Source organism: Leuresthes tenuis, unplaced genomic scaffold, assembly GCF_036924035.1.
Source record: "Leuresthes tenuis unplaced genomic scaffold, fLeuTen1.0.hap1 SCAF_16, whole genome shotgun sequence".
In the NCBI taxonomy this organism is placed as follows: domain Eukaryota; kingdom Metazoa; phylum Chordata; class Actinopteri; order Atheriniformes; family Atherinopsidae; genus Leuresthes; species Leuresthes tenuis.
In genome coordinates, this window is record NW_027325370.1 from 6,529,042 (window position 1) to 6,546,073 (window position 17,032).

Genomic DNA, 17,032 nt, shown 5'->3' on the forward strand with positions numbered 1-17,032 from the left:
CCCCACAAGGGTACAAAAAGGATCCCACTGAATCCCTGTTTCTGTATTATTATGTTCTTTTTCAAAATAATGTTATAATATATATACAAATAATACCTAATACTCTGCAACAGGCCTTTATAGTCTTATCTGATCTAGAGATTTCCTACGTTGCAGTGTGATTTCCTTGCCAGCCTCTTATTAGCAACACTGCATTAGTATTTGTACTAGCTTGCAGTGACTTGCATTCGTTATTTCTCTTCGCCGCACCAGTGGAATGAGCCTCTCCTGTTGCAAAGTGACGCATATTTAGATAACAAGGATGAGATTTTTTAGTGATCTGTTGTGAGAGTGTGTGTGGCAGCTTACAGTGGAATGTTGTCCATGAGTGTGCTAATATTTTCTTTAATGTGCACTGGTTATTCATCAGGTACTTAGTTAATTGTTGAGCGTAGGACAGTCTGTGTCACTACATGTCGAAGTATAATTCTATTTAACCAAATACAGAAGCATTACACCAATGTTAAGATTGTAAGCTTATCAACTAATATTGTCACATCTGTTGTTGGGGGCAACCAGTTTTCCAAATCCCAGCAAACAATGCTCCAACAAATCCCAGGCAAAGGTGCTTTGTCTCTGTTTTGGGTTTCTCCTCTTTCTGGATTTGCTGTATTTACCTCACTGACTTTCTCCCATCTCCAAACTACAGAAAGGGCTGACAGAGGAGAGCAAGTTTCACATAATGAACAGTTAAAAAAACCCCACTCACGTTGAGATCAGTGCAATTAGCTCCACTGAACATAGAGGCCTCTTAATAAAAGCAGACTATTAAGCACAGCAGCAGCTATTCAGCTATTCTCTTAATAGCTTGTTAATCCCAGTGTTTGTGTGGGTGTGGCAGTGTGGTCCCCTCCACACTCTATTAGGAACAAAGACTTCATGTCTCTCTGAAAGGAAAGTGTTGTTTATTTTGACCGCTACAACCTCCATTTACTTGGTAAACAGATAGAAATATTTAATCCATTGCTTGCCTGAAACAGTGTGCCTTTCAGAGAGGTGATGAAAATTGAGTTTTCTCTGGACAGTGTCACACTGCTCTGGGCCTCCTTATGGCTTTTCTTCTCAAGGTGCAGTAAAGGCAGGAAACCACTTGTGTGCAGCTGGCTCTGGATGACTGAGCACAGAGTACAGTGCAGTCGGATGCCACGTTTTGCACATTGTGCGCTGTCAGGTTTTGGTAAAGAATGACCTTAATCATACCCCTGCCCATTCATATTGCAGCTTAAATTTAATTAACATTGATATTCATTTTGCTCACAGAATTGCAATCTTAAGATTCCATTTGTCAGTATCTATGTCTCTTTACTTACCCTCCAGCTGTGTTGATGTGACTTCAGGTCAGTTCTATAATTCACAAAAGTGAATGAAAGTTACAGGCTCTATGCTCGACATGCAGATGTAGTTTACTGCTATTGGCCGCGTTTCCCAGATTCGCTAAGAATCTCTAAGAAGCTCTTAGGGCTAAGAACCTCTTAGGGCTAAGAGCTTCTTAACTAAGAGCTGGAGCTGGAGGGTAAGAGCTAATCTGGGAAATGCGGCCATTATCTACACTTTTTTTCCTTGAGAGAGACATGCATGAAGATGTTAATATGCTAACTGAAATTAATAGAATTGTCATAGGGAAGTGGCTTGACTGAAAAATATATGTAAAACCAGTGATTCGGATGAATAGGGTGCTTATATTATCCCTCAGTTTCTGCAGCTGCTGCTGCAAAATGTGGAAGGAGAGATTTTATTACAGAGAGTGATGCTTCACTGATTATCATGTTCGGAAGACTTTAGGAAGTTTTATGTCACCAACAGCACTTCTCTTTCCACTGCAGCTCTTCCTTTTTTACATCTTTTATTTCAGTTCTTTATTCTCTCCTTGTACACCAACTCACCCTCTCCTCCCTCTTCTCTTAGGTACTTTTTACCTTTTATCTCATCCAGTAGACGAATGTGGAAAGGAGAGCTGGCTGACAGTGAGTCTAGTGTAGGCTCATACTGTTCGACACTGATGTTTGACAAGTCAGGTTTTGGTTAGGAAATTAGAAAATTCAGTTTTGGCTAAAAAATGACAAACTTGGAGGAGAATGGTTCACAAAAGATCTTTTATCAGATATCTTTTCACAAGTCTTTTGGACTTTGGGGGAAGAGTTTTAAAGTTGCAGATCTGAGAACCATGGGAGACTGATTGAACATGATTGAACAGACATTTCCGTAGATAAAGCTGATGGAAGTTCAACGTATTGCAAAGAAAATCACATGGAAATTCTAGCATGTACACATGAAAAAAAAAATCAACCTTTAACACCAACTGCTGTGAAATGTCCTATCTTAATTTTGGTCTCAACTGTCTCTTAAGTTTAGTCTGTTTCTATTTATTCATTCATTCATTTATTTATTAATTTGTAAATTAGAAATTATAATAGAATGATTTAAAGGAAAGTCTCTCTGGATAGATTTAGAATTTGTTATTGTATGACTCATGTCATTTCTTTAAAAACAAGAAAATACCAAAGTTTCCATTTTGTGATTTTTTATTATTCACTTGCAAACTATTCTCATTACTCTGATAAAATTTTCAGTTTCATATTCCATTATCCAACAATATTGTATATTTAGCAGGTGCACTTTATGATATTGTCTCTAAAATTGTCCTTAGGAGTGAGTGTGAGCGTGTGTGTGATTGTTTGTCTCTGTGTTGGACTGCGGACCTGTCCAGGGTGAACCCCGCCTCTCGCCCAATGACCACTGGGATAGGCTCCAGCCCCCCCGCGACCCGACCGACAGATTAAGCGGGTATAGAAAATGAAGGAATGGATGGATGGACTTTATGATATTTGACCCCTGACCTTGTCTTGCTCTTCTGTGGATTCTTGTTTTCACTTCCTGACGTCAAACCCATTGGAGATGCTGTTTGTTCTGTGTCATATCGGATCTGAATTATTCAACAAAGGATGCTAGCATTCACAGAAGCACTGTGGACAGACAGACATCTCTGAGGTCAATAACAGGATATGAAAAAGCCTCAGAGAGGTACTGGTGGTAGACCACAGCTGTTTTTCTCCCTGCAGAGTTCAGCTGGGAGAGAGTGGCACATGCTCAAGTTATGTGTTCAAATAAATTCATTCTGTGAGCTGGATGTTTATTAGTTCCTTTGTGCATTTTTGTACTCGAGAGTAACTGGAAATAGAGGGTTTAAGATGAGCTTTTATGGAATAACTATATCTTCTGTAGAATGTTGTTAAATCTCTGATTGGGTCTTAAAACTGGTTACTTTGTTTTAAAAGAGTGAAATCCCCTGCCATATTTGAAAAAAAAAATAGTCAGTGCAGTGATTAACTTGATTTAAACAATTATGAACGCCTGTGAATTTTCAGTTGAAATGTCAACATGTGAAATATCCAAACTGGACTTCTTGTCCTAGTTTTGTCTCTAGGGTTATTGATCTAGGTCATTGATATATCTTGTTTGAAGAAAAAAAAACAAAGAAAACAGTTAAAGCTTGAAATGCACAATAAGTGTAACATCACACAACCAGGATTTCATTTAAATAATTCAGGTGCATATTGAGAATAAAACGCGTTTGTAGGCTCTCGTGTGTCTGGCCCTGTTTTAAATTTGCCCTTAATATGAATCTGGCATATAGACAGAGCAGGATGACTGGCAGCCAATTCAGAAGTGAAAACTCGTCTGCTCTTTTTTAGTGTCTAAGATATCTACAGACTAGACAGGGAGAGCCCTCTTTTTGCTCCTCTCCCCCCGATCACTGCCATCAACTCCCCCAGGCTACGGTGTGACCTATAGAGGCACCCAACTGGAAGGCCCACAGGGCTTTCTCTCCCTTCATCCTCCCCTCTACCGCAGTATATACGACCTCATTAAAAAAGCCCTGCCGTCTGAGTCGGCTTTACAGTACAGTACCACATAACTTTTTTAACCTATTGACCTTAATGAGAGAAAGACACAACTCCCTGACTTCCTCAACGTGACCTATATAATGTATACAAGCATGTGAATGTAAACCCACATACAGACCTCACACTTGTGCCTCACACTCTTCATCCTCATTCTTCCCTTTGTCATTCCCACAAGTCAGTGTGTTGAGACAGTTTCTTTCAATCATGTCTTCTTTTAATTATTTCTTCTTGTCAGAATAGTGTATATTTTATTGCTGGCAGGAAATGGTAAACCAGAACTGATTAGTCAGATTAGACTGTCAGCAAGCCTTTAAGTCTACCTCAGATATTATCCTTACATCTAACAGATCCTAGGAGAAGAGAAGCAGCAAAGCACATTGCTGCCAAGTGCATCAGTATGTGTTCTTCCTGGCTATTTTTGTGTGTGTGGGTTGAGATGATGTCAGGAGTGCTCCAAATTTCAGGTTGCAGAGTGTTTCTGCACATGCATTGTGAACGTAGGGTACATAGGGCAGACAGTCTTCTAAACGAGGTTGCTGAATATTTAATTAAAAGACAACTGGAAGACATGGAGCCAAGTGAGCCAACCGCAGGTGGTAAATGAGCTGCTGGAGCTTTGGTAGATGATGCAGTGAGTGAACTCAGACAGACTGCTTTTTTGACACATATACAATATGATCCTTGATAAATCTCAGCAGGGACGGAGAATAAGCTACTTTATACTTTAGGGGTTGGACAGTGATGTTTTGATGGAGGGCACAGTCATTAAATTGGATGCTTGAAACTATTGGAAAGTAAAATCACAGCCTGCGTCTGCGCACCACAATGAGTAATGTACTTGTGGATCTAACCTAATTACTGCAGCACAGTTACGCTCTTGTATTTATGGATAAGCCGTGCAATGCTGATTAAATTACACCTTTGATCACAGATGGTATATGATAGGATCTTAAATCTTTTTTTGAACTAAAACAAATAAAGCATTGGTTCTCACACTGCTTCTTGAAGAATACCCCACAGTTTGTATTTCAAGTGTGCACAGATGTTGCACATTTAATCCCAATATTACTCACCATTGTCAGTTTTGTGCTGTAAGGAGCAGGAGTTGGCCCTTTCAACCATTTATCTATTGTTAACTAAGTATTTCAGACGTTTCTTTAATGCAGCTAACCATTTTCATCTTTAATCTATAACTTTAAGGCAAATTTAGCAAATCTTTTGTATACTTTAGCTACCTTCTTTTTTCCATAAAACCATAACTTTAATGATTTGAACTTTACTCTCATTGCATAAAGCTAATTTTGGTTTATCTTTACTTTTCTGTGAATATATTGTATGTTTTCACTAGTATTTCAGCTTGGAAGGCTGAGGAAATTGTATTTCATGTATCTATCTTGTGATTGACTTGTGTCCTTTGTCATTGTCTCTTTTAGTTGGGATGAGAGCAGTTCCATCAGCAGTGGACTGAGTGACGGCTCAGACAATCTGAGCTCTGAAGAGTTCAACACAAGTCCCACTCTCAACTCCCTCCCTACCACTCCCATTGGCTCCCGCAGAAACTCACACATTGTGGTAAGTTAGGTGACACACAAACAAAAGCATACAGAACAGACACACACACACAGATGTCTGACACAGATGGATAAGCATTGTGCATGTATGTTGGTTATAGTAGTATTGATTAATCTGTTAATCCGCTGATGTTCTGATGAGGATCAGAATGGTGTGTCAGACACTTAGAGGAAACACACAACAAGCAGCAGGACACTGGCATGAGACACAGCCTGATTAGGTATTCTGCTCATGCCCATCATATTTATCACTTCTGCAGTGATCTGTGTTACTGCAACATAAACACTGCATTCTGGGCCACTGCATTTTTTCACAAGGTTTCTTTTAGGTCTGATGGAGCTATAGAATGTGTTCAGAGCTGAAGTTTGAGTTTCAAACTTTTCTCAACTCATGGAATCATTGTCATGGGCGTTTGTCATCAATCCATGCTTTTTTTTTCAATGTTCTAAAAATTTAGCATGTCACAGCTTCTGGGCAGAGCTTGTAATTCATCAATACATGGACAAATCTTCTGAGAGATGATATTTGATCCCACAATGCATTTATTCATCAATATGTGTGTTTTGGCATTAGGAAAATTCTGTGATAGCGGTCACTGAAAAATTCAGGGCTCATGACTTTTGTGATACTAAATTCTTATTCACAGCTCTGCTTGAGGTTCTTCAAGAACCATTTGTGTTTCTATTGATTTAGAATATGTGTGTGTCTAATTTTAGGTCACACCTCCGCAGTGTGGTATATGTGACTAATGTAGTGGGATTTAAGAGGCAAAGACAGAGTGAGATAGAGAGAGGGAATCAGTGTAACCATAGTAACCAAAGCAGAGGGATGCTGAGAGTGTGGCTCTTTGTCTTTTCACATATACTGAAGGACAGGTCTAGAGCATAGCCATCTGCACACACACATAAACACACCCACACACACTGGGCCATCTGCAGTCCTGCACCCGGTCCAGTGAGCCGGAAGAACCTAGGCACCTCCTACCACGCCTAGTTTTAGGAGTCATGGCAACCATTACACCCCATGGCATCTTTACCATGGCAACCAAGCATCTCATCACAGTGCGCCCTACATTGTGTAGCACACATGGGTCATTGAGTTATATCCATCCTCAGATGACATTTTTGGTCTTTTGGCTGTGCCCCAAAGCTATTTCCCCATCTGTGTTTGTTTGGTGCGTCACTCGTTCCTGTTGTTATTAATTTCCTCAAACTCAACTCTGTCTTTTTATCCATCTTTCGCGCATTTTGTATAATACATTTACCTCTGATATGGGGGTGGAGGAGGAAGATAATGGAAGAGAGGGGGTGCTAAGACAACATGTTAAAGAGGAACAGAAGCATAATTTGTATTATGTTGCCCGTGGCAAATCCAGGATTTCCTCATTTCCATACAGAGGTGGGTCAAGTGCAAGTGTCTGTGTTTTATTCATGTTTTGTCTCGTTATCTGTCCAGATGTGAGTCTCAGCAACCTCTGTTTCAATAATCAGGGAATGTGTATGAGGAAATCACCATGTTTCATCAGCCTAGTGTGGTCAAACAGGACACATACTTGTACTTACAATGCACACTCACACAAACATCCCCCTCTGATTATGTGAACCTGTCCAAGAAGTCCATTTGCTTTAATAAAAAAGGAATTCAGCATGAGCATGAGAATGAACTGACGCACACACATGCCCAGCCACATATTTACACACTTCCTGATGCACTGTGTAACTGGCATACCTATCCACAGTGGGACAATAATCTGTGTTTGTGAAACCCTCTCATGCACTTACACGTGTTGTTTGTATTCATCAAACACAAGCATGCTCACAGACAGATACATACGGAAATCATGGCTCTACAGTGAACTGATTTTCATAGCTCCCCTTTTTAAATATCTGACCTTTTTCTTTACTGGATCATATTTAAGCTACACACATAGGGTCGCGTCAGGAAGGGCATCCGGCGTAAAACATGTGCCAAATCGATGACGGGAGATCGATAAAGGGAGGGGGCAAAAGAAGAAGATTTAAGATACACACATACTTTGCGTTGGATTTGATGCTGCGTGGTTGTGTGTGATGTGTATACCATGCACAAGTGTTTTGTTTTTGTTGGACATTTTATTCCCCCGCTGTCTCAGTCCACTTCTGTTCTGAAGTGTTTGAGAAGAGCGTACAATAGGATTCAGACTAGGAGGATGAGACATCAGTGAATGTTTTTGGGTTGATTGAGTCAGATGTGTGGCTGGGCTAAGATGAGGCAGAATCTTCGGATCTATCTGGATCTACACAACTTAATAAATGTTCTATTTATGCTTCCACAACCATGATCAGACACTTTTTTTCAGTTGTTTTTCCCATTTCCATAAATGTAATATGATGTAGAATTTGAAGATCAATGATGGTTCAATGATACAGTGTTCTCATAAAACTTTGTTTTCAATTTAACTCAAGCATTCTCACGCCAAGTAAGAATAAATGTTGTCAAACAAATTTTGCCATGACCAACAATGACCACTGAGATACACATTAGACAAAGTTTACAGTTTTTCCAGAACGCATCCTATGTGTCATTCAGTTGGATCATTATTACCAGGAGTCTGTGTTTTCCAATTTTACTTGGCTCACATATGAAGCCAAGTAAGTAAGTTCAGAATATTCTGATTTGGGCTTGCTTTGTCATGTTTCTGTGTGTGCGTTGCCCAAAGTGAATCTGAGGAACAATGCCATTACATACTGTACACACTCGTGTTACTGTTTGGGGAAGAGGACAGCTATGAACGGGTTGAATGGGATTTTTGTGCAGAGGGGAAGTTCTTGTTCGATGAGGTTGTGATTACAGACTACCGCACAAAGCGTATTGCAGACAGTAGGAATAAGGGCTGTTCCTTCAATACTTTACACGTTATGTTCTGTGGTGTTTGATTATCAAGAGTATACTGGCCCTATTTCTGAAACATGATGCTAAATATTCTATTTGTCTCGACAGATATTGTTATTGTTTTAATTTTATTGAAGGTTAAAATAACAGTTTGATTCCTGTTATACATAAAACAGACTTATCTTAGTTTGCATCTATTTTCAGAGTCAGACAGAGAGAGATACAAAGCTTACAATCAGAGGTTTTTCTCTGCATCTCACAAGTGTTAATGAATGCTTTTGATTTTTTTCTGTTGGTTCTTGGAAATTCAAATTTAATCGAGCTGCTCTCGTGTTATATTGGCAGGAAAATAAAGATTGATTAGGGATAGTTAATGTTCTGAGAGTACAGACTCATTTGTCATTTTTTGCCATGTCACGTCTAAATATATGTCTGTTTTTCTCTCTGCAGATGCGCACAGATGCTGAAAAGAGATCTCTCGTGGAGAGCGGTCTGTCCTGGGACTCTGATGACAACAAACCCGGCCGCAAGAGCCAAGGCAGAAGCGCCTATGATACAGGCAGTCTGAAGTCCGAATCTGCCAGTAAATGGAAGAAGACCCGACCACAAGGTGACGGGCTGGAAGGAGGGAAAAGCGAACTGAGGAAACCACAGACACTGGGTCAAGGAAATGTGTTAAAGAAAGCAAGAAACCCACCTGTTGGAGTCACATCCCCGATCACACACACCTCTCAGAGCGGGCTGAGAGTAGCAGGTGAGTGGTGAAGTGCACACACACACACACAGATGTTGATGTGTAATAGAATTGTGTAAAGAAGCTACTCTTGAAATGATTTAATAAACTGAACAGACTTTGCTTAGGCTGTCTGTCAATTTCTCCTTCTTTCAGGCTGTCTCACACCCACACAGTTACAGACACACTCTCTGTCTTTGTCAGACACATTCATCCACAGCTGCAGCCCACCCTCTGGGCCTTTAGAAAGCCGTGCCGTGTATCAAACGCCCATCACCACCCACACCCTTCCTGTCTGCCAACCACTCACACACACACACACGGAGCAACAGTGTTTTTCTTCCTCCCTATAGTCTCTCCTGTCCAAGCTTTATTTTTGTGACGAACAGAGAGAATTTATAGCACTAAAATAAAGGTTTTTACAGGCTGTTTGTGTTTAGTATATATTGTGTGCATGTGTGTATATAGACCCATCTGAGATTGTGCCAGCCTTAAAAAGTGTCACCCATCACACTTAACACACTCTCACTTACACACACACGCACGCGCACACAAAGAGCACAATGGCGGGGATTGTGCAGCTGCCTTTTAAGCACACCATCTGTGTGCTGTTTACGTAAGCACACACACTCTCGCACACACATAGACAGGCAAAACAAGAGGATATTAGTAGCCATGTTGTGTGCCAGTCTAGATAGTTGAGGACTGTGCAAACAGTCGTCTTTCTGTGGGACTGTCCTGTATTTGCACTGCCAGCTGTTGAAATGATAGATATGCCAGACAAGTGTATCAAACCAGCCTGTGATCTCTGTGCCAGGCTGTTATTGTTATTAATGTCAGCAGTGTTACTGTAATTAATCAGAAGAGGAGGTATGTGAAGATGAAGTTTTTGTCATGCATCAATGTGAAGGAGCCCATAAATTTAGCCAGGGGCAGAGGGGCAGAAACTCTTTGAGCTAAGTGGAGGTCTTTAGTGTTCATGTCTGAGTTCAGCTCATCTCTGGGGCTTGGCAGGGTGCTTCCTTCTGCCTGTTTCTCATTTGTTAAGTGTCTGGATGTTTGTGGAGTAACCCATTGTGAAATCATTCAAGGAGGAGACAACCACTGCGGTTTTCCATACTGTAATGAATGGATATTTTAGATCGTCTACATGTATACCAAATGTATAGATATTGCTGAGAGCTGCACAATAGAAAGTTTTAATGTCTGAAAAGCTGGAGGCAGCAATTTCTTTGAATAATTTCTGATATTTTTTCTTACATTTTCTTCAAAATTAATTTATAATGGTCTATGAATGAATTTGTAACTAAATTGTTTCCATGCTAATTTTGTTTGTCCAAGCAGGGTTTCATAGAGGACAAACCACATTCAGACAAATCAGATCAAATATTCTTTATTTTCCACATGGGAAAAATGGCCTAAAATGCTAGAGTAGCTGCTAGACAGTACTTTGTGTAACAACGAACGGTACACCAGGACGTATCTTATAAGATACAGATTATTAAAAGAAGATGAATATTGCATCCACCTTAAAAGCATTTGAAGAGATTGAAACATAAAGAGATATAAGAATTAAAGATACAAAACAAACTTGGTATCAAAACCTTAAGCCCCTCCTTTAGTAGTTTTGACAGACATTCTTTTTGAACAAACTCCACCTCCACCATCTTTGAAAGCAACTGGAAGTGGTTGATGTTGATCTCTGGGATGTGTGCTGTGAAGTGGAGACTCCAAACAGTGCCCTTACAAAGATGAATAAGGACTGCTGTCTTCAGCAAGAGTCCAAGATGGTGGAGACTGAGTCTATTTGTGAGATGAGTGACTCAGTTAAGAGGCAACTGAAGGATAACAACCTGGCTAGTTTGCCTGATGGTTAACAAGCAAGAACTTTGAAACTACAAGACTGAAGACTGAAGTTTCAAATTAAAAGACATACAATTGCACATTTGATTTTGTTCTTTGTGTTTTTCTTCATATGGTAATTCTTTTCCAACTCTAAATGTACATCACTTAAAGTATAGTCAGGCACCCACTTTCACAATATTGTTTATATTGTAAAGCCCTCAAACACAAATTTCCTAATTTGGGCTAAAAATAATAATGAAGTATAGATGACAGTTAAGTTTTATAAGTAAAAATGGTTTCATCATCATTGGTTTCTTTAGTTTTTTTTTTTAGATGTTGGTGGAGTTTTGAAACCACATTATTTTTCAATTTGACTTTGTTTAACTATATTTGATATGTTTTATGTTTCTAGCTTTGTGGATCGTATTACATTGTGGAACTATAGAACCCTATAACTGAGCAGTGTTTTTGAAAGAGGAACTGAATTAGTGTGCAGCAATAAGGTTGTTTGCAGTGCAGACCTGTAGGGTCATCCTTGCATTGTTGCTACGGTGGCGACTGCCCAGATATGGGTTTCCATTCTGTACACATGAGCTGCGGAGACAGACGCCAACTTGTTTCCAAACCACTCACATCCATACAAATAAACATTAATGCTGTATTTTGATAACAACACATTAAATGATGACGCAGTGTGATGATATGACGGGAGAAGATGCCAGCGGAATTGTGACTGAGGTGGTTTGTCAACCTTGGCAACTAGTGTGTATTTTTATATGAATGTGTACACAGGACCTGCTCTCCCCTCTACCACAACAACCTTACGTAGAATAAGCATAATCACAACCTACATTGAGCCATTTTTCTTTCAAATTCAAAAGTGTCAGTGTTTGAAATTACACAAATATTATTTTTCTGCCTGTGTCTCTGTCTCAAGTTTAGATCTCAATCTTTTTAGACATGCAGACGTCTTGTATTGGGTCACTTCATGGTTGCTTCTACGGTTGTCACCATGTCAGTCTTTAAGCTCATCTATCTGCACAGAAAATCAGTCTTCATTCATGTAAAAGGAAATTCATTTGCCTGCATTCTGTCCATGCATTTCACTGCCGACCGTGTGTGTTTCATCACCCTAATGCTTTTGGATCAGGCAACTTTGCGGTTACAGAGTGGATTGAGTTTATGACTTGACATGTAAACCCAATTTTCGCATTTACAAAAGAACTCCAGACGTAATCTGTTGTCGGTGTCACATTCCTATAGGATCCGATCACTGTGAACTGTGAGTGTGTGTGGTATACATGTCTGCCTTAAAATTGCATGTGTGCGTGTCTTTTGTGGGTTTCTAAATACTTCTAAGTGACTCCAGATGTCCCCAGGCAGCACGCCGGTGGGTCTCGTTCAGCAGCAGTTTTTGACTCTGTTAATGCCTCGTATATAAACCTCACTTAACAAGTCCCATTAGATACAAATTAAGAGCGTGGGTAGCGTGGACTTGTGTGGGTGGTGCATACAGTGGCATACTTATGTGTCTAATAGTTTGTTACTCTCTTTGCAACTAACTCCAATTCATTTATGAGTTAGGGACTGTTTAGAATGGGATCAAGTCACCCCCATTTCACCAGGTTATCTCTCCCACCACGCTCTTTCCCCAAAGAGCCTTCAAAAGCAGAGAAATTCAGTTAGACTGAGTGTTTTGTGAAGTTTTTTTGTCCACAGACACGCTTCATAAACATGAACACCACTTTTCCATAGCTATGCTGCACGTTCTCCTCAGCCCTCCACAGCTGTGACATGTAGACATGAACTTACCAGAAAGCTAAAACCTTTACTGGAAAGATAAACTATTTTAGCTCATCAGGATGGAAAAGAGGAGTGACTGCATGATAACAGTGTGTGTGATGGTAAAGCTGGCCGTGAGTCTGGTCTACCAGCTGTCTGTTTGCTCAGACCGGGATTTGTTTTTTATCAGCAGACAGTCAGACCTTGTAGGTGTTTAGATTGGATATTATGTCCTAATATGGCTTGGTTAGTCTCAGTCTTCACTGGACACTGCTTAATGCTGTACAAGCTCATCACATTTGTTTTCTACTCTAGGTACTGTGAAGTCAGATGGGAAGCCCATGGACAAGTCTCGCTTAGCAGTGAAGACTTCAGGACTTCAGCGTTCCTCCTCTGATGCTGGTAAAGACCATCGCAACGGCACTGGGGCTGGTGAGCAGCGTAAACCTCCATCTGGCCTCGTCAGGCCTTCCGCTGGTGGAAACTTTGGTTTCAAGAAGCCCACCACAGCCTCCAGCAATGGCACAAACAATGCCAGTACACCAACTGCAACAAGTACAGGTGTCAACTCCACACCCAGTGGCTCTGTTACTATGGGGAAGAGTCCCAAAATGTCTGGTATTCCTGTTAAGCCAGGTGCAGGTGCTGGAGGACGCAAGACAAGTTTAGATGTTTCAAGCAGCGACCAAAGTGGTTTTCTGTCTTCGAACGCTAGGACATCTCTTCAGTACCGCTCTCTGCCTCGCCCAGCAAAGACAAATACGCTGACTCTAACCCGGCCGAGCTCTGCTCGGCCAGTGAGCACCACCATGGACACAGGCTCTGGGCTAATCAAACCTCTCACCATATCACAGCAGGGCTCGAAACTCAAAGAGCCCACCTCAGGTCTTGGTTCTGGAACAGGGTTGGGTAAAGCAGGGGGGCGTGGGATCCTGAGTCCCAGTCCTGTCAATCAAACAGACAGAGAGAAGGAGAAAGAGAGAGCCAAAGCGAAAGCTGTAGTATCTGACTCTGAGTGTGGTAGTGGATCTCTGAAGGGCAGCCCTGCTCAGACCCCCTCCGAGAACGGAGGGAAGCTACATGGGCTAAGACCTCCCAGCAGTGGAAAGGGGATGGATCTGCCCTCATCCAGCACGCACAGGTATGGAAATTAATTTACAAACACACACTTTCACTTTCACTGGAATAATGAAATATTAGTTTGTATGTATCAACATCTTCGTTTTGTTTCATCAGGTTGTCTGGTGTACGTAGCCTGGCAAAGCCTCCATCCATGGCCCAGCTGGACAAGCTCAACTCCAACAGCCCGGAGGTAGAGGTTCAGGATGCCCTGCCTCCAAAGATTCCTCCCTACTCCAAGCTCCAAGACCTCTGCAGTTCAGCAGGCAGCTCCACAAGCCCTTGCCTGACCCCCAGCCCTGCCCCTTTACTCAATGTGAACACCTCAGCTTGCTTTTCTAGCTCTGGCATCAGATTGGGACCCAGGCAGGTTACCTCCCTTGGAGTAGAGGGGAGTGAAGGGAGCACCTCTCCCCTGCTTTACCCTAGAGTGTCTGGGCTGCATCGCAGTATGGAGTCTCTGTCGCTGCAGATGAGTCTGGCCCCTCAGTCACAAGAGAAAGAGAAAGATAGGGGAAGGGAGACTTTAGTGAGAGGCTACACAACCTTAGAATCCAGAGACAAAGACAGACAAGAAGACAGATGCCCTCCGTCCAACTGGAGCTCTGGGAGTAAAGTCTCTTTGACCCTCACAGACAGGTCAGTTCAGCTCAATTAAAACATCTTAAAACTGTCCACCGTTAATTAACCCAAATAGAGCTCAGATGTACAAACAAAGCAGCCATATACTCCCACCTTCTGATCATCTTAGGAACTGCACCACCATTATTAGTTGCTCAGGATGGGCTGAAGTGAACAGTCCAAAAGGCTGTATACCATATACAGATTGGTCTACATAATTTTCACATATCATCATCCCCTTATTGACAAGACAGGTAGAAGTATAATTGGCCTTTAATGTCAAAATGCTGTTGAATGGCATATTGAAAAGGCTAAAATAATCCATATTTATCCATATTAAACCTGGAAGATGTGAAATTAAGAAACAACCTTACAGAATAGGTACATTTGAACCTATTTACACCCAGTTTGTCAGGATATGACTGTAATAGTTTTAACAGAAGCTTTGTAGGTCATTTATCAAGAAAAAAAGATGCTGAATGAAATGCTAAATGTTGAACAAATGTTAAAAATATTGTTATTTGTTGGTACATTTTATGTATTTGGTTCAATGTGAAACTACAAGTAAAGGCAACCACACACACACACTCATACACACATATAGACTGATGGGTTCCTGAGCTATTATTACTACGGGCCTGTTATCAGTGTTGTACCAGCCCCAGTGAATGAAGTCATAATTACTGGCTGACATCAGCTGTTTGCCAGTCTTACTGCTCCACTTTGTGCCTGCTGCCTGTTCATGAGAGTTTAATAACTCCCTGCACCGGTGCTTTAATAATGATATTGTTTAATCTCCACAGTTCTCAGAGAGACAGAAACACGCTGCCAAAGAAAGGTTTAAGGTATGTGGGCGCATGCATACAGCTACCCTCTTAAACACACACGCGCACACACACAGCTTTATTTTTGCTTCTACATTCACTGCAAAGCCTACACAGTAGTCTGCCCAATTGGCCAACACTGTTGATTGCAATTAGACCACAAAAACACTAGATGGCACATGTGTTTAAGTGCTAGTGTGTTTTGTTTCTTTGTGCAATTAAAGCAGAAGTTACTGGATCTTAATCCCTTTCTGTGAGTGTGTATCCAGCTCAAGATTGAGTCAGTAAATACTGAATAACGTGATGCAGACAACTCTATTTTCCACCACTGACTCTTTACACAGTTTGGCAGAACTGTGAAAACAAGAAGAGCTTCATCCTTCACATTGGTTTTTTTACATCCATAAATAGGGCTTTGCACATTAGACAGACTAATGCAATCTTGGCATCACATGTACAGAAATGTCATTAATACGACCCTCTATGAGTCAAAGAATGTGTTGATCTAGCCCATCGGGGAGGAGGAAATTATTTTTACCACTCATGTACGAAAAAGCCTAAAGTGATCTTTTCTAAATTGTATCTCATTGTGTAATACTCGAAAAATTCTTAGATTAAAAGATACTAGAAACAGAGATGTTTCCATTGACTTTCACAACTAGTTTTACTGACTTTGTCCACTGTCTCTGTGTCTGCAGTTTCAACGGAGCTTCCCAGGTTGAGGAGGAAGGGAAAGAGAAAGGAGAGAGGAGGCACTCTCATGCTGCCCTCAGTATGACTGATTCACTCACTCTTCCTCTGCTGTCCTCACCCACCTCCCTTCCCCGCACCTCTAAGACCAATATGGGTATGTATCTACTTATGCACTGGCTCTGAGAAGAACAATCTCTGGAATAATTTGCACATCGCAGTAACAGTTCTACAATTGTTTGATATATTCTAGTTGATAACCCTGCTGTTTTCATAGTACCCAGCCCTGTTGGTGGTCCTCCAAGGATGACTCGGTCCAACAGCATCCCAACACACGATGCCTCCTTGGAGCTGTATGGGGCATCGCCGCTGGGCAGCACATTGTCACTGGCAGAACGGCCACGTAGCATGGGAATGGTTCGGTCTGGATCCTTCAGGGACAGGGAGCCCAATGACGAAGGTGAGTCACCAGATTAGTTTTGATGTCTGTTGTGTAAAGTTCAGTCCTTTCTGTTTCTAAAAGCAGCTGCTTATTGTATTTTTCTTTTGATGTTTATTCTACAGTTCATGGGTCTGTGCTCTCCCTGGCTTCCAATGCCTCATCAAGCTACTCCTCGGTGAGTGTGGGCAGCATGCAGACTCAGGTAGATACAGATCAGTGATGGATGTATGAGTGTGTGTAAGATGATGCTTTATTCTTGATTAACACTTTAAACAGAACTCGAGACTGTATCAGGTACCGTCTAGTCTTCTCTCCTTTCCCCTTGTCTCCACTTCTTTCCTCACCTTTCTGTCTTATCTAACATCTATACTTTTATCCCTGTCTCTTCCCAAGGCTGAGGAAAGGATTCAGGGAGAGGTAAGTCTAGTCTTTCCTGCCCTGCATCCTTCTTTTATTTCATCCATCATTCTCATCCCCATTGTCTGTTGGAGAACAAGTCTATTATTAATTTCACAAGCGCCATCGACTCTCATGGATAACATAAGCCATTTTCAAGTTTAGAGACTTTTTGCTATTTTGTAATGCGCAT

At 41.2% G+C, this 17,032-nt stretch overlaps 1 protein-coding gene across 9 annotated transcripts in view; it reads left to right on the forward strand.

Moving 5' to 3' along the window:
* The window catches only part of nav1a (neuron navigator 1a), an 82,718-nt gene that overhangs the window by 54,408 nt on the left and 11,278 nt on the right, over positions 1–17,032 (forward strand). For 3 of the 9 annotated variants that reach the window (XM_072367914.1, XM_072367915.1, XM_072367922.1), the window contains 9 exons: positions 5,378–5,516; positions 8,838–9,141; positions 13,063–13,888; positions 13,984–14,505; positions 15,291–15,332; positions 16,010–16,158; positions 16,279–16,461; positions 16,566–16,645; positions 16,837–16,860. In XM_072367914.1, the coding sequence (XP_072224015.1) occupies positions 5,378–5,516; positions 8,838–9,141; positions 13,063–13,888; positions 13,984–14,505; positions 15,291–15,332; positions 16,010–16,158; positions 16,279–16,461; positions 16,566–16,645; positions 16,837–16,860 (2,269 nt within the window). The remainder of the gene's footprint in view (positions 1–5,377; positions 5,517–8,837; positions 9,142–13,062; positions 13,889–13,983; positions 14,506–15,290; positions 15,333–16,009; positions 16,159–16,278; positions 16,462–16,565; positions 16,646–16,836; positions 16,861–17,032) is intronic. The other 6 variants (XM_072367918.1, XM_072367919.1, XM_072367916.1 and 3 more) reach the window with 3 other exon arrangements.